At 38.9% G+C, this 21,277-nt stretch overlaps 1 protein-coding gene across 1 annotated transcript; it reads right to left on the bottom strand.

The window, feature by feature from the left end:
• Positions 1-9,322: 9,322 nt before the first annotated feature.
• LOC124968714 (zinc finger protein 709-like) lies at positions 9,323-20,208 on the bottom strand. The gene is given in 5 exon segments (XM_047531433.1): positions 9,323-10,019; positions 10,021-11,871; positions 12,276-12,336; positions 12,745-12,871; positions 20,125-20,208. Coding segments are annotated over 5 exon segments (2,280 nt in total). The 5' UTR covers positions 20,128-20,208; the 3' UTR covers positions 9,323-9,781.
• Positions 20,209-21,277: the final 1,069 nt, after the last annotated feature.

Here is a 21,277-nt window from a genome sequence, read left to right as displayed (position 1 = left end):
AGAAGCTGGGTAAGCTGCACATCCTCCTTGGTCTCTCTCTCCTCCATAGGAGGAGATGCTAGAAGGATTCTTCCTAGTTATATACTATATTGGTTTGGGAGAGTAGCAAAATACATAAAGTTAGACTGTTCCTCTTACCCTTCTGTGGTTTTCTTCATGGGATTTTTTTCTCCTCAGAACTGTAAGCTTTCCTCTGGGTTACAGTATTCTCATAAAGATATTCTCATTTGTGCAGTTGGCTAGTGAGTATTTTTGTGTGAGAAATGAGGGGTGGGGACATGGGATATCTTTCCATTTCGGGGGAATCTTTATTTTTTTTCTGACAATCTTTTTTTAGGGGGATGGGTACTGGGAATTCAACCCATGGGGAACTCTACCACTGAGCTATGCCCCCAGCCTTGTGGTCCACCTCAGTCTTCCAAGTCTCTGGAATTACAGGTGTGTGTCACCATGCTCAGCTATGGCAATATCTTTTTTATTGTATTGCAAATGGAACTGTTAATTTCATTTTCAGATCATTCATTGCTAAGGTAGAAATTCAACAGAATTTGGCATGTTGAATTTCTATCCTGCCATTTTCCTGAACTTCTTTACAAATTCTAAGCACTCTTGCTCATCTATGAAAAGATAATTTTATTGCTTCCTTGACAATTTGGATGTCTCATTTATTTTTCTTGCCTAATTGCTCTGACTAGGTCTTCAAATATGATATTTAACAAAACTGGTGGAAACAGGTGACCTGTCCATATCCTGATCTTGGTGGGAAAGATTTCATCTTTTACCATTAACTATGGTATTCACTGTGGGTTTTATTTATATTGCATTTATTATGTTGAAGCAATGTTCTTCCCAGTTTGCTGAGTATTGTGAACATGAAAGTGATGAATCTGTCAAATCCTTTTTCTGCATCAATTGAGATGATCATGCTATCATTCTGCTAACATGCCATTAGTTTTTTGATCTTCATATGCTTCATATACTGATCCCTGCATCCCAGGAGTAAATCTCACTAAGTCATAGTGTATACTTTTATATGCTGATGGTTAGCATACTGGTAATAATACTCATAAAGTACATTTATCTGTGGTTTTCTTCTCTTGTACTTTCTTTGTCAGGATTTGGTTCAGAGTAATGCCTCATAGAATGGGTTAAGAAAAAGATTTCTCTATAAATTGTTGGAAGATTTTGAGGATTAGGATTAGTTGTTTAAATGTTTGGTAGAATTCACCTGTGAAGTCTTCTGATTCTGGGTTTTTCTCATTACAAGGTGTTTGATTATTGCAGCAAACTACTTCCTAGTTAGATGTCTGTTTACATTTTCTAATCTTTCAAGATTTGGTCTTGGTAATTGGTATAATTCTAAAATTTATCTATTTCACCTATGTTGTCTAATTTCTTGCCATATCTCCACTTCTTAAGGTCTGAGGAATACAGGTCTTTTAGATGCAATCCCTCATATTTATTAACAAGAACCTTACTGATGTGTTCACAAAGGACCAGAGGTGGGAAAGAATTATATAGTTATATGATTTAGCCTCATTCATGTGAGCTTATGCCCCTGGGATGGAACTTTCAATCCTTCTGACTCCAAGCTGAGGCACAAAGAGTAGGTGGGGGAAAATAGAGATTTTCTTTACCCCAGATTGGGCAGGATCTGGGGAAATCCCAGTCAGGCTTTGTTGAAACACTTTCTTTTGAGGGAAGAGTTGTTGAAAAGTACAGGATGCTCTGGATATATTTTCAAATGGGAAAATAAGCCCAGGGAAAAGTAGACTTTTTGAAAGTACATCCAGAGCAACTAATCCACTTTAGGACACTAAAGAAAGCAATGAAATATAAACCTAAATCAACCAGAAGAAAATAAATTTTTAAAAATTAGACCACCAATTAATGAAATTAAAAATCAGAAAGCAAAAGCTGGTTCCTTGAAAAGATCAATGAAGTTGATAAACATCAAGTCAGGTTAACCAAGAAAAACAAGACACAAATTACTAATATCCAAAATGAAGCAAGAGGGCTGGGGTTGTAGCTCAGTGGTAGAGTGCTTGCCTAGCACATGTGAGGCACTAGGTTGGATCCTCAGCACCACATAAAAATAAGTAAAACAAAGATAGTGTGTCCATCCACAACTAAAAAACTTTTTTTTTTTAAATGAAGCAAGAGCCAGGTGCAATGGCACACACCTGCAATCCCAGCAGATTGGGAGACTCAGACAGCAGGATCATGAGTTCAAAGTCAGCCTCAGCAAAATCAAGGCAATAAGCAACTCAGTGAAACCCTCTCTAATATTTTTTTTTTTTTGCATGTGTGGTGCTGTGGATTGAACCAAGGACCTTTTTTATGCAAAGCAAGCATTCTACCAACTGAGCTATATCCCCAGTCCTAGAGACCCTGTCTCTACATAAAATACAAAATAGGGCTGGGGATATGGCTCAGTGGTTAAGCTGAGTACAATCATTTGGAACAATCATTTGTACAATCCCCAGTACCAAATGATAACACTCTAATCCTGATCCCCAATGGCTCATTTCCATCTCATAGAGCAAAGTGCATTCATTCCATCTCCAAGACTCCCATAGCCTTAACAGTTCCAGTATTTCTCAAAATTCCAAAGTCTCCTCTGAGACTCAAGGCAAACTGTTATGCCCCTATAAAAATCAGAAAGTTCTAGGCTTCCAACATACAATGACACAGAGTATTCCCATTCCAAAAAGGAGGAATGGGGCACAGAAAGGAGGGATGAAGCCAAACCTCAACAGACACCCTGCAGGCAAATATTAAATCCTATAGCTCCATGTCCAGCAACTGGAGCACAAGGTGGTAGAATGTATGCCCTAAAGGGTTTAGGTATCACCACCTGTATGGCCCTGCTAGCTGCAGCCTTAATGGCCACTTCTTGGGCTGGTTCTACACATTTCCTGTAGTTTTTCTCAGCAGACATTTTATATTCCTGGCATCTCTAACTTTCTGAAGGATCTCCACTGCAGTTTTAGCATAACTTTTATATCAAGTATTGTGCATGTAGGGAATGACTGCAGGAATTCTGACCCTGTGACAAACTGAATTTCCTTTGAAATCCCAGTGTAACCCTCCATGACCCCATAACTCCTGAATTCTGAATGTCTAAAAAACCAGCATGATGTGGATCATGCCAAAGTCTCCTACTAGTAGGAGAAATAGCTAAGCCCACTTGTACCATGGCTACAGCAGCCTCTGAATGCTGCTGAACATGGGTAAGCCCATCCCAGGAAGCCAACTACTGAGGTGCTCTTGTGAGCAGCTTACTCTCACTTAGTCTTTCAAAAGAATTTACACCTTTATGACATTGAACTTGGGATTGATGGTGTCTGGTGAAAGCCTGAGATGCCCTAAAAGCATCATTCCTATTGCCCTGGTGCAAAGTACTTGGCCTCCCTTTAATTGTGCTAATCTCTTCAGAAACCACACCTTCCTCAGCCCCAACTTTATATGTACTTCTTTTCTGGTCATAGTGCAGGATTTTCAAATCTTTATGATCTCTGCCTTTTACTCTCAATGCTCACAGTGAACATGGCTAAAAGCAGTCAGCAATTCCCATGCCACTGCCTGAATGCTGTGTTGCCTTCAAATTTCCTCTGCCATATTAGTTACTTCATCTCCTTTAAACTAAGTCTCACATAAAGTCTCAGCAAGGACAAAATGTAGATACGTGCTTTACCATAATATAATACATATAGCTTCTAGTCCAATTTCCAATACAGTCCTTATTCCCATCTGAAACCTCATGAGCTCAGTCATTACTGTCTATACTCTTTGCAAAATTCTGCTCTTCTAAGTTCACACCATCATCACCCATTTAGATCCACTTAAGCATTTTTAAATTTCTCTAACCATCATCATCAAGCCTTTCTAAACTCCTCAAACCAGTTCCAATGGTTTTCTGAACTACATGGTATGGTATAATCACAGGAATGACCCCACTTCTTGGTGCTACTTTTCTGTTAGCTAGATTTTCTTTGCTGGGATGAAAGACATGAGACTATCAACTTAAATGAAGTTTATTTTAGCTCAAGGTTTTAGGGGTGTCAGTCTATGATCAGCTGCCTCCATTGCTTTTAGGACAATGGCAAGGTAGATATTTCACAATAGAACATAGTAGAGAGTTTCTCACCTCAGAGCAGCCAGGAAGCAGAGACATCAAGATAAAAGGTCCAGGGACAACACAGTCCCCAAGGGCATGCCCCAAGCACCCACTCCCTTAGACTAGGCCCCACATCCTACAGTCCCCACTGCCTCCCAATATTCCATTCAATGATGAATCCATTAATTTATTAAACCACTGATGAGGATGGAGTTCTCATAATCCAAACACTTCCCATAAACCCCACTTCTGAATATCACTGCATTGGGGATCTAACCTTCAAAACATGAGCCTTTGAGGGATATTACAGATCCAAACTATAATAGAAATAGATTGAAATTTTGTGATATCTTTAGGTATATGGTTTTTCTATGGTGCTGGGGAGCAAACTTAGGAAATTGTATCTCCGATGTAAATACTCTACCACTGAGATAAATCCCCAGAAAGAAGTTCAGGTCTCATTAGAACTCCTAATGGTTTAAGAACATGGAAGTTCCTCAGTCAATGAATTTCAACAGATGTAGAATTCAGTTCACAACCTATTTTGAATTGGTATAAAATTCGATCAATACCCATTTAACCTTCTGTCTTATATTTTACTAAAACTTTAACTGAAATTAGGTTACATTTCAAACGTGTTCCAGGGTTTTTTTGTTTTTTTTTTTTTTTTGGGTGGGAGTGTTGAGGTGGGGGTGGAAGTTAGGGTTGCTTTGAGGTTAAGGGCTGCTTGTGTATTCTACATATATTTATAAATTTCTTCTTTTAGAGCCTCCAATCAGTGCTTTCAATGTTACAGGTTTCCCATACAGTAATTCTATCATAGGGCTTAAGGACCTTAGATTTATGTCTGACTGTATTAACCCCTTTGCTATGGTTCAGGATTGCTGAAGGTGATTTTCATTATAAAGCAGGTCACTGGGCACTGGTTACCAACTTGTCTAATAACTTAGATGAGACAGAATAGACACAAGCCACATGAAGTAGATTTATTACTTATAGAAGATAGGCAAGAGGGGACAACAGAAGTCTTAACTTCTGGTCCCCCAAGACTCAGCAAAGTTGCCAAGAGAGAATGGAGTCTTACTGAATGTGCCCATGAACTCAATCCCAGAAAGCAAACCACACTGGGTTTCATCTGTCAGAATAACAAGACTGACTCAACAGGCAAGAGTGAGGAAGGATGTCCAGTTTCCACAGGGAACTGAATGTAACATAGCATGGTCTGTTCTGACCAGCCTCTTGAAATCATAATGTTGCATCTCTACTACAGTCTATAGTTATTAAAATACAAGTGAGGAAGCAGGGAGAACTGACCAATCAAAGAGCTAAAGAAGTATGGTCCTATACCTCAACTTTGAAGGATAAGGATGTTTGTTCATATAGAGGCAAAAGCAGTAACAACAGTGGCAGTGGAGGTATGAAGGGTTCTGGTGACCCACCTGCTAATAGATTTCTGGACCTGCACATGCCACATGACTGCTTTTCTATTTTCATTATTAAAATCTGCCTTATGGGCTGATGGTAGAGAACTTTCCTTGCACGTACCCCAGACTGACACATATCCACACGAGAAGATATACTTTCCATTTCTACTCATGTAAAGTTGTGGGTTTCCCAGATACTGTCACCATCTAATCACCAGTAGTGTAGATCACCTACATGACAAGGGGAAACCAGCAACACACACTGGAGAACCGCAACTCAGCTTCCAGAGAGTGCCATTCAATGTGGCTGAGGTGAGAGTCTACATGCAACAAGATCATTTTGTCTAAGGCCCTCAAGCCTTGTGATCCCAAGATTAGAACTCTGCATGCTGGTGAAGAGCATAAGGAAAACACAGAGAGAGACTAGGGTTTTGCACTGTGAGAACAGCTGCATTACCTTCTCCCATGCTTTGGGAGGGGTTAACGGCAAATGCTCCTCCTCGCTTTCTTTCAGCACCTAGACCAAGAGGCAGCTCAGATGTCCACCTTAATATCCTTGGGGATCAGGAGAGTGCACATGACAGCAGCAAGGGAATCAGCAGCATGAGAAAATACTACACTACTCTTGCCTGTACACAATGAAGCTAGGCAACTGGGTGACACACTTACTTCTCTCTTGGGAACAGAATCCCCTTCCATTCTGCAACTTCATAAATCATCCCTGAACCTATCTCAGAGATAGACTACAATGAACGATGTTCACCTGACTACCCTAAGCATCCAGTCGAAGACCGGAGTATATGCCATGACAAAAAGTGGTGGCCTGATTCTTGGTTTTCAGGACTGGAATGCCAACTGGCTAAGGTGCTGTGTTCCTGCTGCCTTCATAGGTGAGTACCTCAGAAATTGTTCAGCAAACAAGTCAAGCTGAGGCATAGCAAATTAACCATTCATGTCTAGAAGATGTGTTTCAGTATGTGTACTAAAGTACTGTGTAGACCAGTGAAAGTCAATCAGCAATTGTTGGTTCAGACTAGATAATGGAGAATGGAACTCGTAGTCAAAAACACTTCACTAATATAGAGTATATGTCATTGGTCATGGTTAGACCATCCTGTTTTTATTGCCATTTGTTTCAACATCTTCCTATTCACTCCACTGATTAGGAAGAAATCACCTGAAGGCTACTGGGACAAACACATGATACCCATTACATGGCAGAGATGATTGGCAGGAGCTTATTATTTATGTATTGTCTCAGTCAAGAGGTGGAAGGTACTGTTAAGCTATGCAAACCCACATAGGGATTATACTTCAGAGCAAAAAAGAAACCAGGGGGTTGGGGGGAAGGCTTTGTAGTATCAAGAATGTGAGATGTTCCTTGATTCTCACAAAGGGACGTAAGGGTTTTTTTTATATAATTTAGTCAACTGGTTGTGAACTGAAATGTATTATATTACAGACTGATAAGACTATAATACCACAGTATGATACAATAAAGCTAAAATATCCTATATCCCATGCCAATCACATATAAATACATACAATATAAACTAGTTACAAAAAGTACACATTAGTTTTATACAAAACCATACTATATGCTAATTATGTATATGCTTACATATACACGCACACACTACATATGCTAGATAATGCTATATGCTGTACGAGGGTACACAAATCTTTGAATGTAGATACAACAAGCCTCACTAAAGTACTAGAAAAGCAAATCTACCAATATATTAACCTCCGTGACACCCCATGACAGACTTAATCTAGAAAAGCACTTTTCACATCTGAAAGTCAAGTAATGCCAACACAACATATTAGGATAAATGTCCAAAACAACCTTGTCCCAAGAAATAAAGAAAAACCATACATCAAATCCCCTTCACGATGAAACACTCAATAAATAATGAACAGAAGGAAAGTTCTTGAACCTGTTTTAAGGCATTTACTTAAAAACCCACAGCTAACATCACTTAATATGAGACTGAATGTTTTCCCTCTCTGATTAGACACAAAATACAGTCCTTTCGCAAATCTTTCTCCTTAGTTCAAAGTGAAGTATCCAAACAACCATCAGAAAAAAGGGAAACAAAATAATTCACATGAAGAGATTCTATGACAAACTTTACATACTTGATACCAACTCTTTATTAGCAAAGAAAATGGAATAAACTTCTTAATGTGCACACAAAAGAAGTAGCTTTTACCATAAGAAAGGTAGAGATGGAGCTGGGGTTGTGGCTCAATGATGGGCCACAGTCTGTGGTGATTCCATATCACTGTAACAGAGCTTAAAAATTCCTATCACATAGTAAATACATACCTGACAAAGAGGCAAGAGGAGGAAAAAAAACTCAGAAGAAAAAAACAAGAAAATTCAGTGAAGGGTCCAGAAGAGAGCTGCAGACCTCAATAAGCTCCTTTAAAAGTTTGAAAACATGAACTCCAATAATCAAAGGTTTTCATAAATGGAGAGGAACGTCCAAGGTGTATTACCTGCTCACAAGCAATTCTGATGCAAAAGAAACAAACCACCACATACATACTTATGAAAACACTGACACTTTCTTAAGAATAGCCTTGGTCAGGTCCTTCAGAGGGATTCCAGAAAAAAGCATTATAATAGGAAAGGAAAATGCTCATGTGTGTTATTGCAACTGGAGAATTTCCACTGGGACAGATGTGGAGTTGGAAGAGAGTGATACTGATGATCCTGATCCTGTACAGGCCTAGGGTGATGTGTGTGTTTGCATCTTAGCTTTTAACAAAGTTTAAAAACTAAAAACTAAATAAATAAATAATATACAAGTTCACAAAATAAGTATGTAAAAAATATTTTTACACAGCTGTATAAGGTGCCAAGGTAAGTGTTATTACAAGATTCAAAAAGATTTTTAAAAAATCAAGAAGTTTATAAAGTTAAAAAGTTACAGCAAGCTTAGGTTATCCTTGTGGAAAGATATTTTTATGAATTTAGTATATTCTAAGTCTACAGTGTTTATAAAGTGTATAGTAGTGCACAGTTACGTCCTAGGACTTCACATTCAATCACAAATCTCTCACTGACTCACCAATAGCAACATCTAACCCTGCAAGTTATATCTGTGATAAGTGCCCTTCACAGGTATGCTATTTTTAAATTTTATATATCATATCCCTACTGTATCATTTCTATGTTTGGGTATGTTTAAAGACATATATATGCACACACACTTACCATTGTGTTACAATTGTCTATAGTATTCAGTATAACATACAATATAGGTTTGGATCCTAGAATAGGATACCCCATCCACTCTAAGTGTGTAGTAGAATGTACCATAAAAGGTTCTTCACACAATGATAAAATTGCCTGACAAGGCATTTCTCAGAATGTATCCCATTGTCAATTGACATGATTATACCAAGAATATTTACCTCATTGTTTCTGGGTTAAAGAAATGGAAACTCAAGAGTCTAGAGACCTTCCTTCAGTATAAACCCCTCATAAATACAATATAATTGTAACTTGTGTAACATTTCATTCATATTGGGAAATTTGGATTATATAATTTGCACCAGCATTTCAATATTACTTGCACTTATAGGATTTCTTTCCAATTTATAGAATTTCTTTCTTTTCATGACATTTAAAATAAATATTACAATAAAATTTTATTTGCCACTGGGTATGGTGGTGCATGTCTATTATCCCAGTGACTTGGGAGGGTGAGGCAGGAGGATACCAAGTTCAAAGTCAGCGTCAGCAACTAAGCAAGGTCCTAAGCAACTTAGTGAGACCCTGTCTCAAAATAAAAAACAAAAAGGTCTAGGGATATGGCTCAGTAGTTAAGCACCCATGGGTTCAATCCCCAGTATCCAACAACAACAAAAGTTTACATGCCAATTACTAGGGTTTTAATTCAACATGCATACTTATATGTATAAGGTCTATCTCTAATGTGTATTATTATGTGTCCTTGAATGGATGTGAGAAAAAAATGGAGATATTCCTATATTCCACACATTTATAGGAATTTTCTCCAAAAAAACTATTTTCATGTCTTCAAAGAGACCTGAAACAAATGAACTCTTAACACAGGGCTTTCCTCCAGTGTGAGAATTTCCACATTTTCAAAAAGAACTGGAAAAACTGGAGTCTTCACCAGTTTTTTATAGTCCAATAGCTTTTTATTTCCCTCCAATGAGTTCTTCATGCCTTTGAAGGGAATTAGAAAGTCCAAAGGTTTTAACCATGTTCACATTTTTTCTCGAGTATGGGTTCTTGCATGACTTTGAAGGGAACTGTGAAATCTGAAGGCTTTACCACACTGTTTACATTCACAGGGTGTTTCTCCAGTATGAATTCTTTCATGGCAACGAAGGGAATTGGAACTACTGAGAGCTTTCCCACATTGTTTACATTCATAGCGTCTTTCTCCAGGATGATTTCTTTCATGATATCGAAGGGAACTGGAACTACTGAAAGCTTTCCCACATTGTTTACATTCATAGGATTTTTCTCCAGTATGCGCTCGTTCGTGATATTGAAGGGAACTAGAACAACTGAGTACTTTACCACACTGCTTACATTCAAAGGGTTTTCCTTCAGTATGAATTCTTTCATGTTCTTGAAGATAGTTGTGACATCTGAAGGCTTTACCACATTGTTTACATTTATAGGGTTTACATACAGTATGAGTTCTTTCATGCATTTTAAGGGAACTGGGAAATCTGAATGCTTTACCACACTGTTTACATTCATAAGGGTTTTCTCCAGTATGAATTCTTTCATGGTATCGAAGGGAATTGGAAATAGTGAAAGCTTTACCACATTGTTTACATTCATAGGGGTTTTCCCCAGTATGAATTCTCTCATGATATCGAAGGGCACTGGAACAACGAAGAGTCTTACCACAGTGCTTACATTCATAGGGTTTTTCTCCAGTGTGAGTTCTTTCATGATATTGAAGGGAACTAGAACAACTGAGCACTTTACCACACTGTTTACATTCATAGGGTTTTTCTTCAGTATGAATCCTTTCATGTTCTTGAAGGTAGCTGTGATGCCTGAAGGCTTTACCACATTGTTTACATTCATAGGGTTTATATCCACTATGAATTCTTTCATGCACTTTGAGGGAACTGGGAAATCTGAAGGCTTTACCACATTGTTTACATTGATAGGACTGTTCTCTGTTATGAGTTCTTGCATGAGATCGAAGGGAAGTGGAGGAACTGAGAGCTTTACCACAATGTTTACATTGGTATGGTTTTGATTCAGTATGAGTTCTTTCATGTTCTCTAAGGTTACTGTTGCGTGTGAAGGCCTTACCACATCGTTTACATTCATAGGGTTTCTCTCCCGTATGAGCTCTTTCATGCCTTAGAAGGGAACTTTGATATTTGAAGGCTTTACCACATTGTTTACATACACAGGGCTTTTCTACAGTATGCACACTTTCCTGATGTTGAAGGGAAGTGGAACAACTCAGTACTTTCCCAGTGTGTTCACGTTCATAGAGTTTTTCTTTGATATGAGTTCTTTCATGTTCTTGAAGGTAATTGTGACTTCTGAGAGTTTTACCACCTTGTTTACACTCAAAGAACTTTTCTTCAGCATGAGTTCTTTCATGTACTCTAAGGGAACTGGAAGAACTGAGAGTTTTACCACAATGTTTACATTCATAGGTTTTTGCTTCAGTATGAATTCTTTCATGTATTTGTAGGGAATTGGAAGAACTAAGAGCTTTACCACACTGTTTACATTTATAGGGTTTTTCTTCATTATGAGATCTTCCATGTCTATGAAGGGAAGTGGAACAACTCAGGGCTTTATCACATTGTTTGCATTCATAAGATTTTTCTACTGTGTGAAGTCTGCCAGGTGTTTGAAATGAACTAGAACAAACAGAGGTCTTCCCACACTGCTGGCTGTCAGAGGGTTTTGCTGCAGTGTGAGTTTGCTGATGCGTTTGAAATGAACTGGAGGAATCAAAGACTTTCAAACACGCCTCACAAGTAAAAGGGTCTTTTATCCTGTGGGACACCCTGTGACTTTCAATACTTCTGAGAGACAGGAAGGATTTCCCACACTGTTCACATTTATGTGGCTTCTCTCCATAATTCTCACACTCATGTGACTTGTGTCTGAAGTGAGATTTCAGGTGCCTCTTAAGGGATGAATGACACAGGAAAACTTTTCCACACACACTGCATTTACATGGTCTTACTCCAGGAGGAATTTTCGTGCTCGGATTAAGATTTAAAGTGTGGGTGAAGGTTTCTCCACACTGACCTCTTTCTTCACTTTCACAGAGTCTCTCTACCAAATAACTTCTGTAAAAAATGACAAGTGCATTAGCAATGGTTCGAGTATTAATACCTATTTATTTATTAGTACATCTTAGAGTTAGTTACATTGCTCCCTCAAATCAGGGAACATGTGGGAGTTTTGCCATGTTCAAATGACTTTACAGTAGGTGGACTACACTGAAACATGAATCCCACTTAGCTATTTTCAGAACAGTGACATTCATGTATGAAGGTGCTTAGTATTGTTTACAAGTGAGCTGTTTTGTGAACCCTAAACATATTCGTTACATTTAAGTAAGTATTTCTGGTGAAAATTTTCCAATGTTAAACTTAAAGTTGTACTTATCTGTTTTGTATTTGTTCTTAAAATTTCATGACATACTAGGATTCTCTCAAAGGACTTTGATTTCCTTGTGCATGCAAATTACCTCAAATTTCTCCCAGAATGTTTGTACTGATCTTCAATGTTCTGGTCTTTCCACTTGTTTCCTAAAATGGGGACACAAGAATATTGAATTACTAGACATTATTAAAAAATTGTCCAGGCATGTGGTACACACCCATAATCCTAGCTAGTAGAGAGGCTGGAGTAGGCAGATTCCAAGTTCAAGGTTGGCCCAGGAAACAGTGAGACACTGTCTCAAAAAAATAAATAAATAAAAGGCTGCAGGTGTTGCTCAATGGTAGAGTGTCCCTGGGTTCAATCCCAAGTACCAATAAAAAAAATTATATGAAAATTATTACTTTCTCGGTCTAATGTACACTGTAATGATTCCTATGCCTATGATCAACTCACCAAAATCTTCTCTTTTCACATTCCAAATCACAGAACAGCATGCATGACCACGAAACACTTGTCCTATAACTGACTAAGTAAAGGAATGATGTCATTCTTACCAACAGAAGCCAGGTTCCTGAAGGTTTCCAGCATCACATCCCTGTAGAGATTCTTCTGGGAAGGATCTAGCAAAGCCCATTCTTCCTGGGTGAAGTCCACAGCCACATCGTGAAAAGCCACTGAATCCTAAAACATTCCACATACATGTACAGGAGAATGAGTCCAACTAACAAACAGAGGATCGACACTCAATTCAAACTGTGGTTTCCAAACACACTCCATGACTTGGTCATAAGAATTCTTGTCCTTGGATGACATTCCCTTCCACATAGAAGTTCTAATTCTAGAATTGAGCTTCTTAGGAAACAGCACAGTTGGAACACTCTCTCATTAGTAGGCTGCTGGAGTAAGATGTGCTGCTGGATCACTAATTTCTCTTTGTAGAACTGGTTTCTGGTATCTGTCATAACAAAGTCCTACTACCTGATCTGAAGAGTTAACATTAGCAATCCAAAATCTGCTCACGTAGTTCAAACTTTCTAGTAACAGGGAACTTGGAACTTGGGGGTAATCCACCAACATAAACCATAAGTGCTTCATTGTGCCTACATGATTTATGCAAACACAACAGTCATTTCTGAAATCCTGTTTCCCTTCTGAATGTCTAGTAATTTGTTCCATGCTCACAGTAGTGCCTAGAGGATAAGACTCCATAAACACTGTGGGCACTGAGTGTCTAACAAGCTTATTACTTGGCAGACACTACTTCAGGCATGTTGTCACAACTTGTCCATCAAGAAATTGAGCTCGGGCTGGGGAGATAGCTCAGCTGGTAGAGTGCTTGCCTTGCCAGCACAAGGCCCTGAGTTTGATCCCCAGTACTGCAAAAAAAAAAAAAAAAAAAAAAAAGAAAAGAAATTGAGCTCATCCTGTGTGATTACACCAAAAGAGATGATTTGGGAACCTGCAAGCACATTACTCCAGGCCAAATTTAATAAAGTACTAACTATGATAAGTGATCGATATATAATGATCCTAACTGAACAATTTTTTAAATTGTAAAATATCAGTGGAAAGATGACACATGTTCTTAGAAAGAACTCAATATCACCACATTAACATCATCTCTTCCAAACCATACTTCATAAAAATCCCATAAATCTCTAAAACAGACTCTTCAGTAGTCAACAAAAACTGCTTTTGCAAATCTAAAAGGAATAACAAATGTCTAACAATGATCAAAGTCTAATGCAAAGAGGTGATGGCTTGCCTCATATACATTAAGGACTTTCCAACCTAATATTCAGAGCAGTCTTGTATTAGTAGAAAACAAATAGCCAAAAGGAAAGGAGTCTTCCATGAGCTGGCATTTGTATAGAACATGAATAGAGCAGCACTTCAGAACAGAGTGAGAAATCACAACCATTTTAAAACATAGGGTAAGGTAAACTGTTCTCTACTTGAAAAAATGCATTGCATTTCCAGTTATTCCAGGACAATAAATTTGTTGTAGGTTCAAATGTGAAAGATCAGCCTAGAACACGTTCAGAAATCATAGACAAGTATTTCTTAAGTGGAACAGAAGGGATATACTAAATGTATATATTTATGTATATAAATGTATATATATATATATATAATATATATATTATATTATATATCATATTATATATATTATATATATATATAATATAAATAGTGAAGAGTGGGAGATTTTCCATATATTTATATATTTATGTTTTGAAGAATGGGAAGATGAGTAGCCAGCACATACACCACAACTAAACTGGATCAACCGTTGTACAGCTGTTGAGAAAGAGAAAGGGGAGCAGAGGGCAAGTGGTGAATTTCAACTCAAGAGTCAATGAGTGGTTGAGGAACAGGAACAATGGTTGTCTAGAATTATGAGTTAGAAAAAGAAGAATGACAGCCTGGGATATAGCTCAGTTGATAAGAGTGCTCACCTTGCAAGCACAAGGCCCTGGGTTCAATCCCAAGCACTCAAAAAAAAAAAAAAAAAAAAAGAAAAAAGAAAAAGAAGAAAGAAAAAAATAGACTTCAACAGTGTTGGGCACATGGCTGCTCTGTGGGGGAGGGGAAGCTCCTCTCCAGAGAGTTGGAAAAGAGTAAAATTTTAAGGATTTCGAGAAAGGCCAACTCTACTATCAGGCATGTATGCAGTTTGAGCAGAACAAAGATTTAAATACAGTGTAACAATGATGATGTGGCTGAATGGCATCCCTGCACTCCCAGGTACCTTCTCTGGATTCAGTGAGAGCTGGGAAGGGGAATACTCTTCAAAGGGATATCACTGTCTAGGTTGCGTGAAAGATCAGAAATCCCTGCACAGTTTTGTGTATTTGTTTGGTTCAGTTTCTGTCTTCTCTTTTTTCTCTGATTTTTTTCTATCCCCAAGACCCAACAACCTCATGTTCTTTTTTTTTTTTCCCCCCAATTTAATCAATGTGTGCCCAATCCAAAAATCATCTAAGCATCAGGAGTGAGACTGTGGCATAACTGGGAACCCTAGTCTGTGAAAGGCTGATGATAGGACCTCTGAAATTGGCATTTTGGGTCTACACAGTTCTATACACACCAGTTGCACTTTGGGACAATTTAATCTGTCCAGATCTCAAGCTGTGGAATTTGTCATGGGACTTTCAGAGCCACCTGGGCTGCACAGGGTGAGGTAAGAGTAGTATGATATTCACAGGGGCACAGGTGTCCACACCTGTAGGTGTCTCATCATTTGGGACTTTCAGAGTCTCCCTAACCAGAAGGACAGGCAAAGTATGTGCTCTTAGTCCCAGGGACACAGGTGTGCACACACTTGCCAAAGCTGCTGGGTGTTCATCACGTGGGACTTTTAGAGACACCCTATGCCCTGGAAAAGGGCACAGTTAGGTATGAGCTGTTAGCCCCAGGGACACAATACTTGCCACAAGACACAAAGCCACCTTCCCAGTCAGGGAAAAACTGAACAGCAGGACTGCAGAGACTTGGATCATTCTCCCTCTTAAAAACTTTTAGGTGCCCAGGAATGCCACAGAAACATGAGCCCCAGACTCATTGCAGGCTGGGGAGAAAAGCACAAGAACTTGAGTTCTAGGTGGTGTCTGAAGCAGAAAACTGAGCAAGAGAGGTGGAGAACTAAATGTATGTAGGAACTGGTGCACTTCGTACCTTCCCCCCAGACACACTCAGGATTATGTAGCCAAGGCCTGAGCATCTCCTCAGACTCCCAATAGCTGGCATAATTCAGTAAAAATTCCTAAAGGCCCAGTAAAAATTCCTTCCACTTCAAACGCCTCAGTAAGAAGCAACTGAAACCCTTTAAGTTTAGCTTTTCTTACATCACTCGTACTGTCTTCTGTATTGATTTGATAGATTCCCCCCACCCTATTTGATATGGCATTCCTTAATCCAATTTTATGCCTTTTTTCTTTAAAGTTGTAACGTGTTAACTGGAGGAATTCATTCTACTGTTGTCCTCTTTATGTTCTCGCCCTCTCTTTTCTCTCTCCTTGCTTTTTCTTCTCTTTCTCTGTCTCCTCTCTCTCTGCTGTTCATTTGTTTTGTTTTTCCCTCTGCTGGGGATTGAACTAAGGGGCACTCTGCCACTCGTTTTGTTTTTGTTTTGAGACAGACATGCTCTTGCTGGGCTGCCAAGGTACACCTCAGGCTGTGATCTTCCTGACTCAGCCACCAGAGTAGCTGGGGTCATGGCATGTACCACCACACTCAGATTTTTTTTTTTAAGGCTGCAATATGTTAACTGGATTTTTTTCATTCTTTTCCGTCCTCCCCTTTCCTATACTCTATTCCTCTTATTTTCTCCCCTTCTTTTCTTTCTCATCACTTTTCCTTCTGTCTCTCTTACTTTTCTCCCATTTTTCTTGTTTATTTTTGTTTGTTTTATTTATTTAGGTTTACTGTTTGTTTGGCTTATATATTATTTCTTTTTTCTTCAAAGTAATGTGTTAATCAGGCTTATTCATTCTACCTTTCTCTTCTTTTTCTTCTCTACTCTCACCCAATCATTTTTCTGCTACTTGCTTTTTCTTCTTCTGCCTCTTCCTTCCCTCTCCCCCAATTTCTTCCTGTACTTTCTCCTTTTATACTACTCTTCTTCTTTCTCTTTTGTTTTCATATTCTGTATGTATATGAATTTTAAATGTCTTTAAATTGGTTTTTTTAGCCTATTATAGGTTATTACTCCAGTTTCTAAATATGGACTAGAAGAGTTATAGAAAACATTTTTAATAAGTATTTATGGTGTATAAATATACATTTAGCTCTCAAGTAATGACAGTTGCAGGTGATCATCATCTCCTCTCAAAGTGGGGCCAGAAATTGATCAAAGCATTGTGAACATGTTCAGTGGTGCTTTGACAGAGATAGATCCCTGGCTCCAAACACATAGTAAAGAGAAAGCAGCTTACTAAGGAGACCTCCATATAACAGTAGGGGAGAGATTCGTTCAAACAGATGGAAAGGATTGGCAGTTGTTTAGTCAGGGCTTGAAATACATTGTTCCAAGTCTTCTTGAACTCTGGTGTTTCTGTTGAGAAATCTAATGTTATCCTCATTCATTTTCCTGTAATGCGAACTGGTGTGTCTCTCTCACAGCATTTAAAATTCTTTCTTTGGTCTGGATTTTATGGTTTCTAATTGGATATAAATTTCAATACCTCCATATAGAAATACAGGAAACATGAGAAAACCAGGAAACGAGATGCCTCCAAAAGCATATAACTCCTCAATAACTGAATCCATAGATGTCTAAGTGGATAAAATCCCAAAAGATTAAAAAACTTGATTGTTAAAATAATCAATGATTTAGAAGAAGTCTAAAGAATGAATGAAGGGAGAAAAAAGGGATATGAAAGAGTATTTCAATAAATAGAGAAATTCTGAAGAAGAACCAAACAAAAATCTTTGAAATGAAAAGAATTGAGTGTCTCCACTAGATTCAATCCATTTCGATCCATTTAATCTGCTAGATTAGGTCAATTTCAAAGTAGAAATCTCTCATTTCTTGGTGTGACCCATTCATTGTTCTAAAGCATATTGTTCAGCTGGGCCTTGTAGCACACACCTGTAATTCTAGCAATTTAGAAGGCTGAGGCAGGAAGACTTCATGTTTGAGGTCAGCCTCAGCAACAATACAAAAAGTTGGTTCTTCAAAAATATCAATAAAATCAATAAACCTAGAGCCAAGCCAAGAAAAAAGACAAAGAAATAATAGTATCAGAATGAAAGGAAAGATCACTACTAATTCCATGGATACTGAAAGGATCATTAAGGAATATTATGAAAATTTCATGACCACAATTTTGGTAACTTAGATGAAACGGGCAAATTCTTTAAAAGGAATAACCTACCAAAAGGCACATGAGGAGAGATAAAGATATGAATATATGTATTAATAAACTGACCTAGTGACAAATAATATTCCAAAAATAGTCATCTGGACTAGACCCAGATGATCTCACTGGTAAATTCTTCCAAATATTTAAGGAAGAATTGACACCTGTTCTCCACAATCTCTTCCACAAAATAAAAGCAGAGAAAACACTTCATAATTAATGTAACAAGGCCAAAATTACCCTACAATAATGTAAGACAGAGACATTACAAAAAAGGAAAACTACATAAGATGTGTAAGAATTCTCAACACCTACAACTAATAAAAAACTTTAGCAATGTTGCATAAAAAAAAAAAAAAAAAAAAAAAAAAAAAAAAAAGAATTCTCAACAAATGTTAACAGATTGAACCTTAAAATGTATTTTTAAAATTATACACTACAGCTAGGCACAGTGGCACACACCTGTAATCTCAGGGACTCAGGAGGCTGAGGTAGGAGGAGCACGAGTTCAAGGCCAGCCTCTGCAATTTAGACCCTATCTCAAAATAAAAAATAAAAGGGGTTAGGGAAATAACTTAGTGGTAGAGGGCCCTAGGTTCAATCCCCAGTATCCAAAAAGAAAAAATTCAAAAATCAATTAATGATCCATCACATCAACAAGCTAAGTAACAAAATTCATATGATAATACCAATAATTGTAAAAAATCACACAGCAAGAAAAGAGAGGGAAGGGGAACCACTGAGATTGAGAAGGAAAAAATTGTCCATAGATGATACAACTGTCTATGTAGAAAATCCTCAAATCAACAAAAAACTCAGGTACCTAATAAGATGATATATCAAAGTTATAGAATATGAGATTAATATACAAAAGCCCATCATCTTGGGCTGGGGAGATAGCTCAACTGGTAGACTGCTTGCCTTGTAAGCTCAAGGCCCTGGGTTCAATCCCCAGCAAGGTGGGGGGACACCCATCATTTTCCTGTATAATGGCAATGAATAATCGGATTTGAAATTAAAAACACAGCACCACTTACATAGCATCAACAAAAAGAGAAACAAATATCAATCTAACAAAGACCTATATGACAAAAACTACAAATTTCTAATACAAATATGGAAGAACCAAATAAATGGAAAGATATTCCATGACCATAGATAGGACACCTCAATATTGTTAAAATGTCAGTTCTCAATTTTAACTATGAATTCCATACAATCCCAGTAAAAATACTAATAAGTTGTTATCAATAACAAAAATAAATAAATAAGTAACTCTAAAGGTTGGATGGAAAGGCAACAAAACGAAACAAAAGAAAAAACAATGGTCAACACAATACTGAAGAATAAAAAGTACACAGGATTGACAATCCCTAACTGTAAAATTTAATATAAAACTACAAAAATCAAGAGAGTTTGTGGGAAAGAATAAACAGTTTGATAGAAGAGAAAAAAAAAAGAAATAAACCTACAAAAATATGGTCAATTGATCTTTGACAGAAGAGCAAAGGAAATTCAATAATGAGATTATGGTCCTTTCAACAAATCATACTCGGCCACCCGGACATCCATATGCAAAAAAGACATAAGACGCACACTTCCAAACTTTACAAAATTAAGTCAAAGTGGGATCATAAACCTAAATGTAAAATGCAAAGTTTAGAACTTGTACACGACCTTGAGTTTGGTAAGGAAGTTTCAGGTACAACACTAAAAGCAGGATCGAACGAGAAACAGTTCACCAGGACTTCACCTGAATTTCGGTTTTTGAAAACCAGAGCCTCCCCGGTGCGCACCGCACAGTCCCGGGAGAAGCGGGCTGCGGCACAGAGCTGCCAGTCCGGGCTCCGGGCCCGGGCCAAGCTGCCGGCGGAACCGGAGAGGCCACGGGGGTCCACCAGCCACACCCGGGCCGGAGGGGACCGAGGGCCAAGCGGCGCCGGCGGCGGCGGCGGACTCGGCCGCAGACTCCGGAGCAGACGCGGGGAGGCCGGTCCTGCCCCAAGCGGTTTCCGCCGGTTCCAACCGGCCTGTCCTCCCTTGCCTCGGACAACTGGTTCCCGCACTCACCATTTCCCAGCTTTGGGGTCTCTAACGTCCTCCCTACGGCTCCTATGGTCATTGGGGGGGTCACAGCCAACAAAAGGCGAAACCACAACCTGACGGTACGGCGAGCGAGCCCCGCCCCTAAGAGCCTGATTGGCTAGTGACCCAGTGCCCACCCCCTGAGGCCTGAGTGACAGGAGGAGCGATCTCTTGTGGTTGAGTGGAACTGAAATAATTAGTAGACACAGCCCAGGCCAACCTCCCGCTGCCTCCGCAGGGACGGTCCTGGCCCGACCTGGGGGATAATTGCATTGAAGCAGAACTTGCTCCCAGTTTTCCAGACCGTGCACTGTTATCTTCTTGTACTCAATGGGTGCTTCCTGTTGTTCCTCCTGGACACCGAGTCACACGGGTGCTCAATCTTTAAGACTCATCATCCAATGGAGCAATACCCTTACTTGAGAGCTGGACAGCCAGCCAGACCACATGAGGCCAGAGTGGGTCAGGAAGTATGACTGGATGTCCTCCAGGGATCAGGAATTTGGGAAGTATGCCAACAATTGTTCACAACTGTTGTGCACACACACACGCACATATGCACTAAAGGGGGAACAAAATTATTAAACGCGTGGAAAAACCAGAGTTATGTGGTAGAAAGAAATAGAAATCAGAGCCACAATCCATAAATAGGGAATAAATACACATATATGTATATATATAATCAAAAAAAGTCAAAAAATTGAAGGGGGATACTAGGGATTTAACTCAGGGGCACTCAACCACTGAGCCACATTCTCCGCCCATTTTTGTATTTTATTTAGAGACAGGGTCTCACTGAGTTGCTTAGGGCCAGGCTCAGTTGCTGAGACTGGCTTTGAACTCAGGATCCTCCTGCCTCAGCCTCCCAAGCCTCTGGGATTACAGGCATGTGCCAGAGTGCTTGGCCCAAGTTATCCTTTTAATGCTTAAGGAGCTCCTTTTATTGTTTACTTTTAGGAGAGGGCATCTTAATTGACTTCAGATATACTCAACTCAAGCATTATATCCTGTGCTAAAGATGTTGCTGTAAATGTTCAAGAGAACACATACATGGCACCCTTGACCTCAATGATACAAAGCTGACACTGGTTGAGGGTGGTACAAGCCTCCCGAAGTCTGCTGTCAGGCCATCACCCAA

This window comes from Sciurus carolinensis, chromosome 17 (assembly GCF_902686445.1).
Source record: "Sciurus carolinensis chromosome 17, mSciCar1.2, whole genome shotgun sequence".
NCBI classification, from domain to species: Eukaryota; Metazoa; Chordata; class Mammalia; order Rodentia; family Sciuridae; genus Sciurus; species Sciurus carolinensis.
The sequence above is the reverse complement of the archived record's forward strand: the minus strand, read 5'-3'. Positions and strand labels throughout refer to the sequence as shown.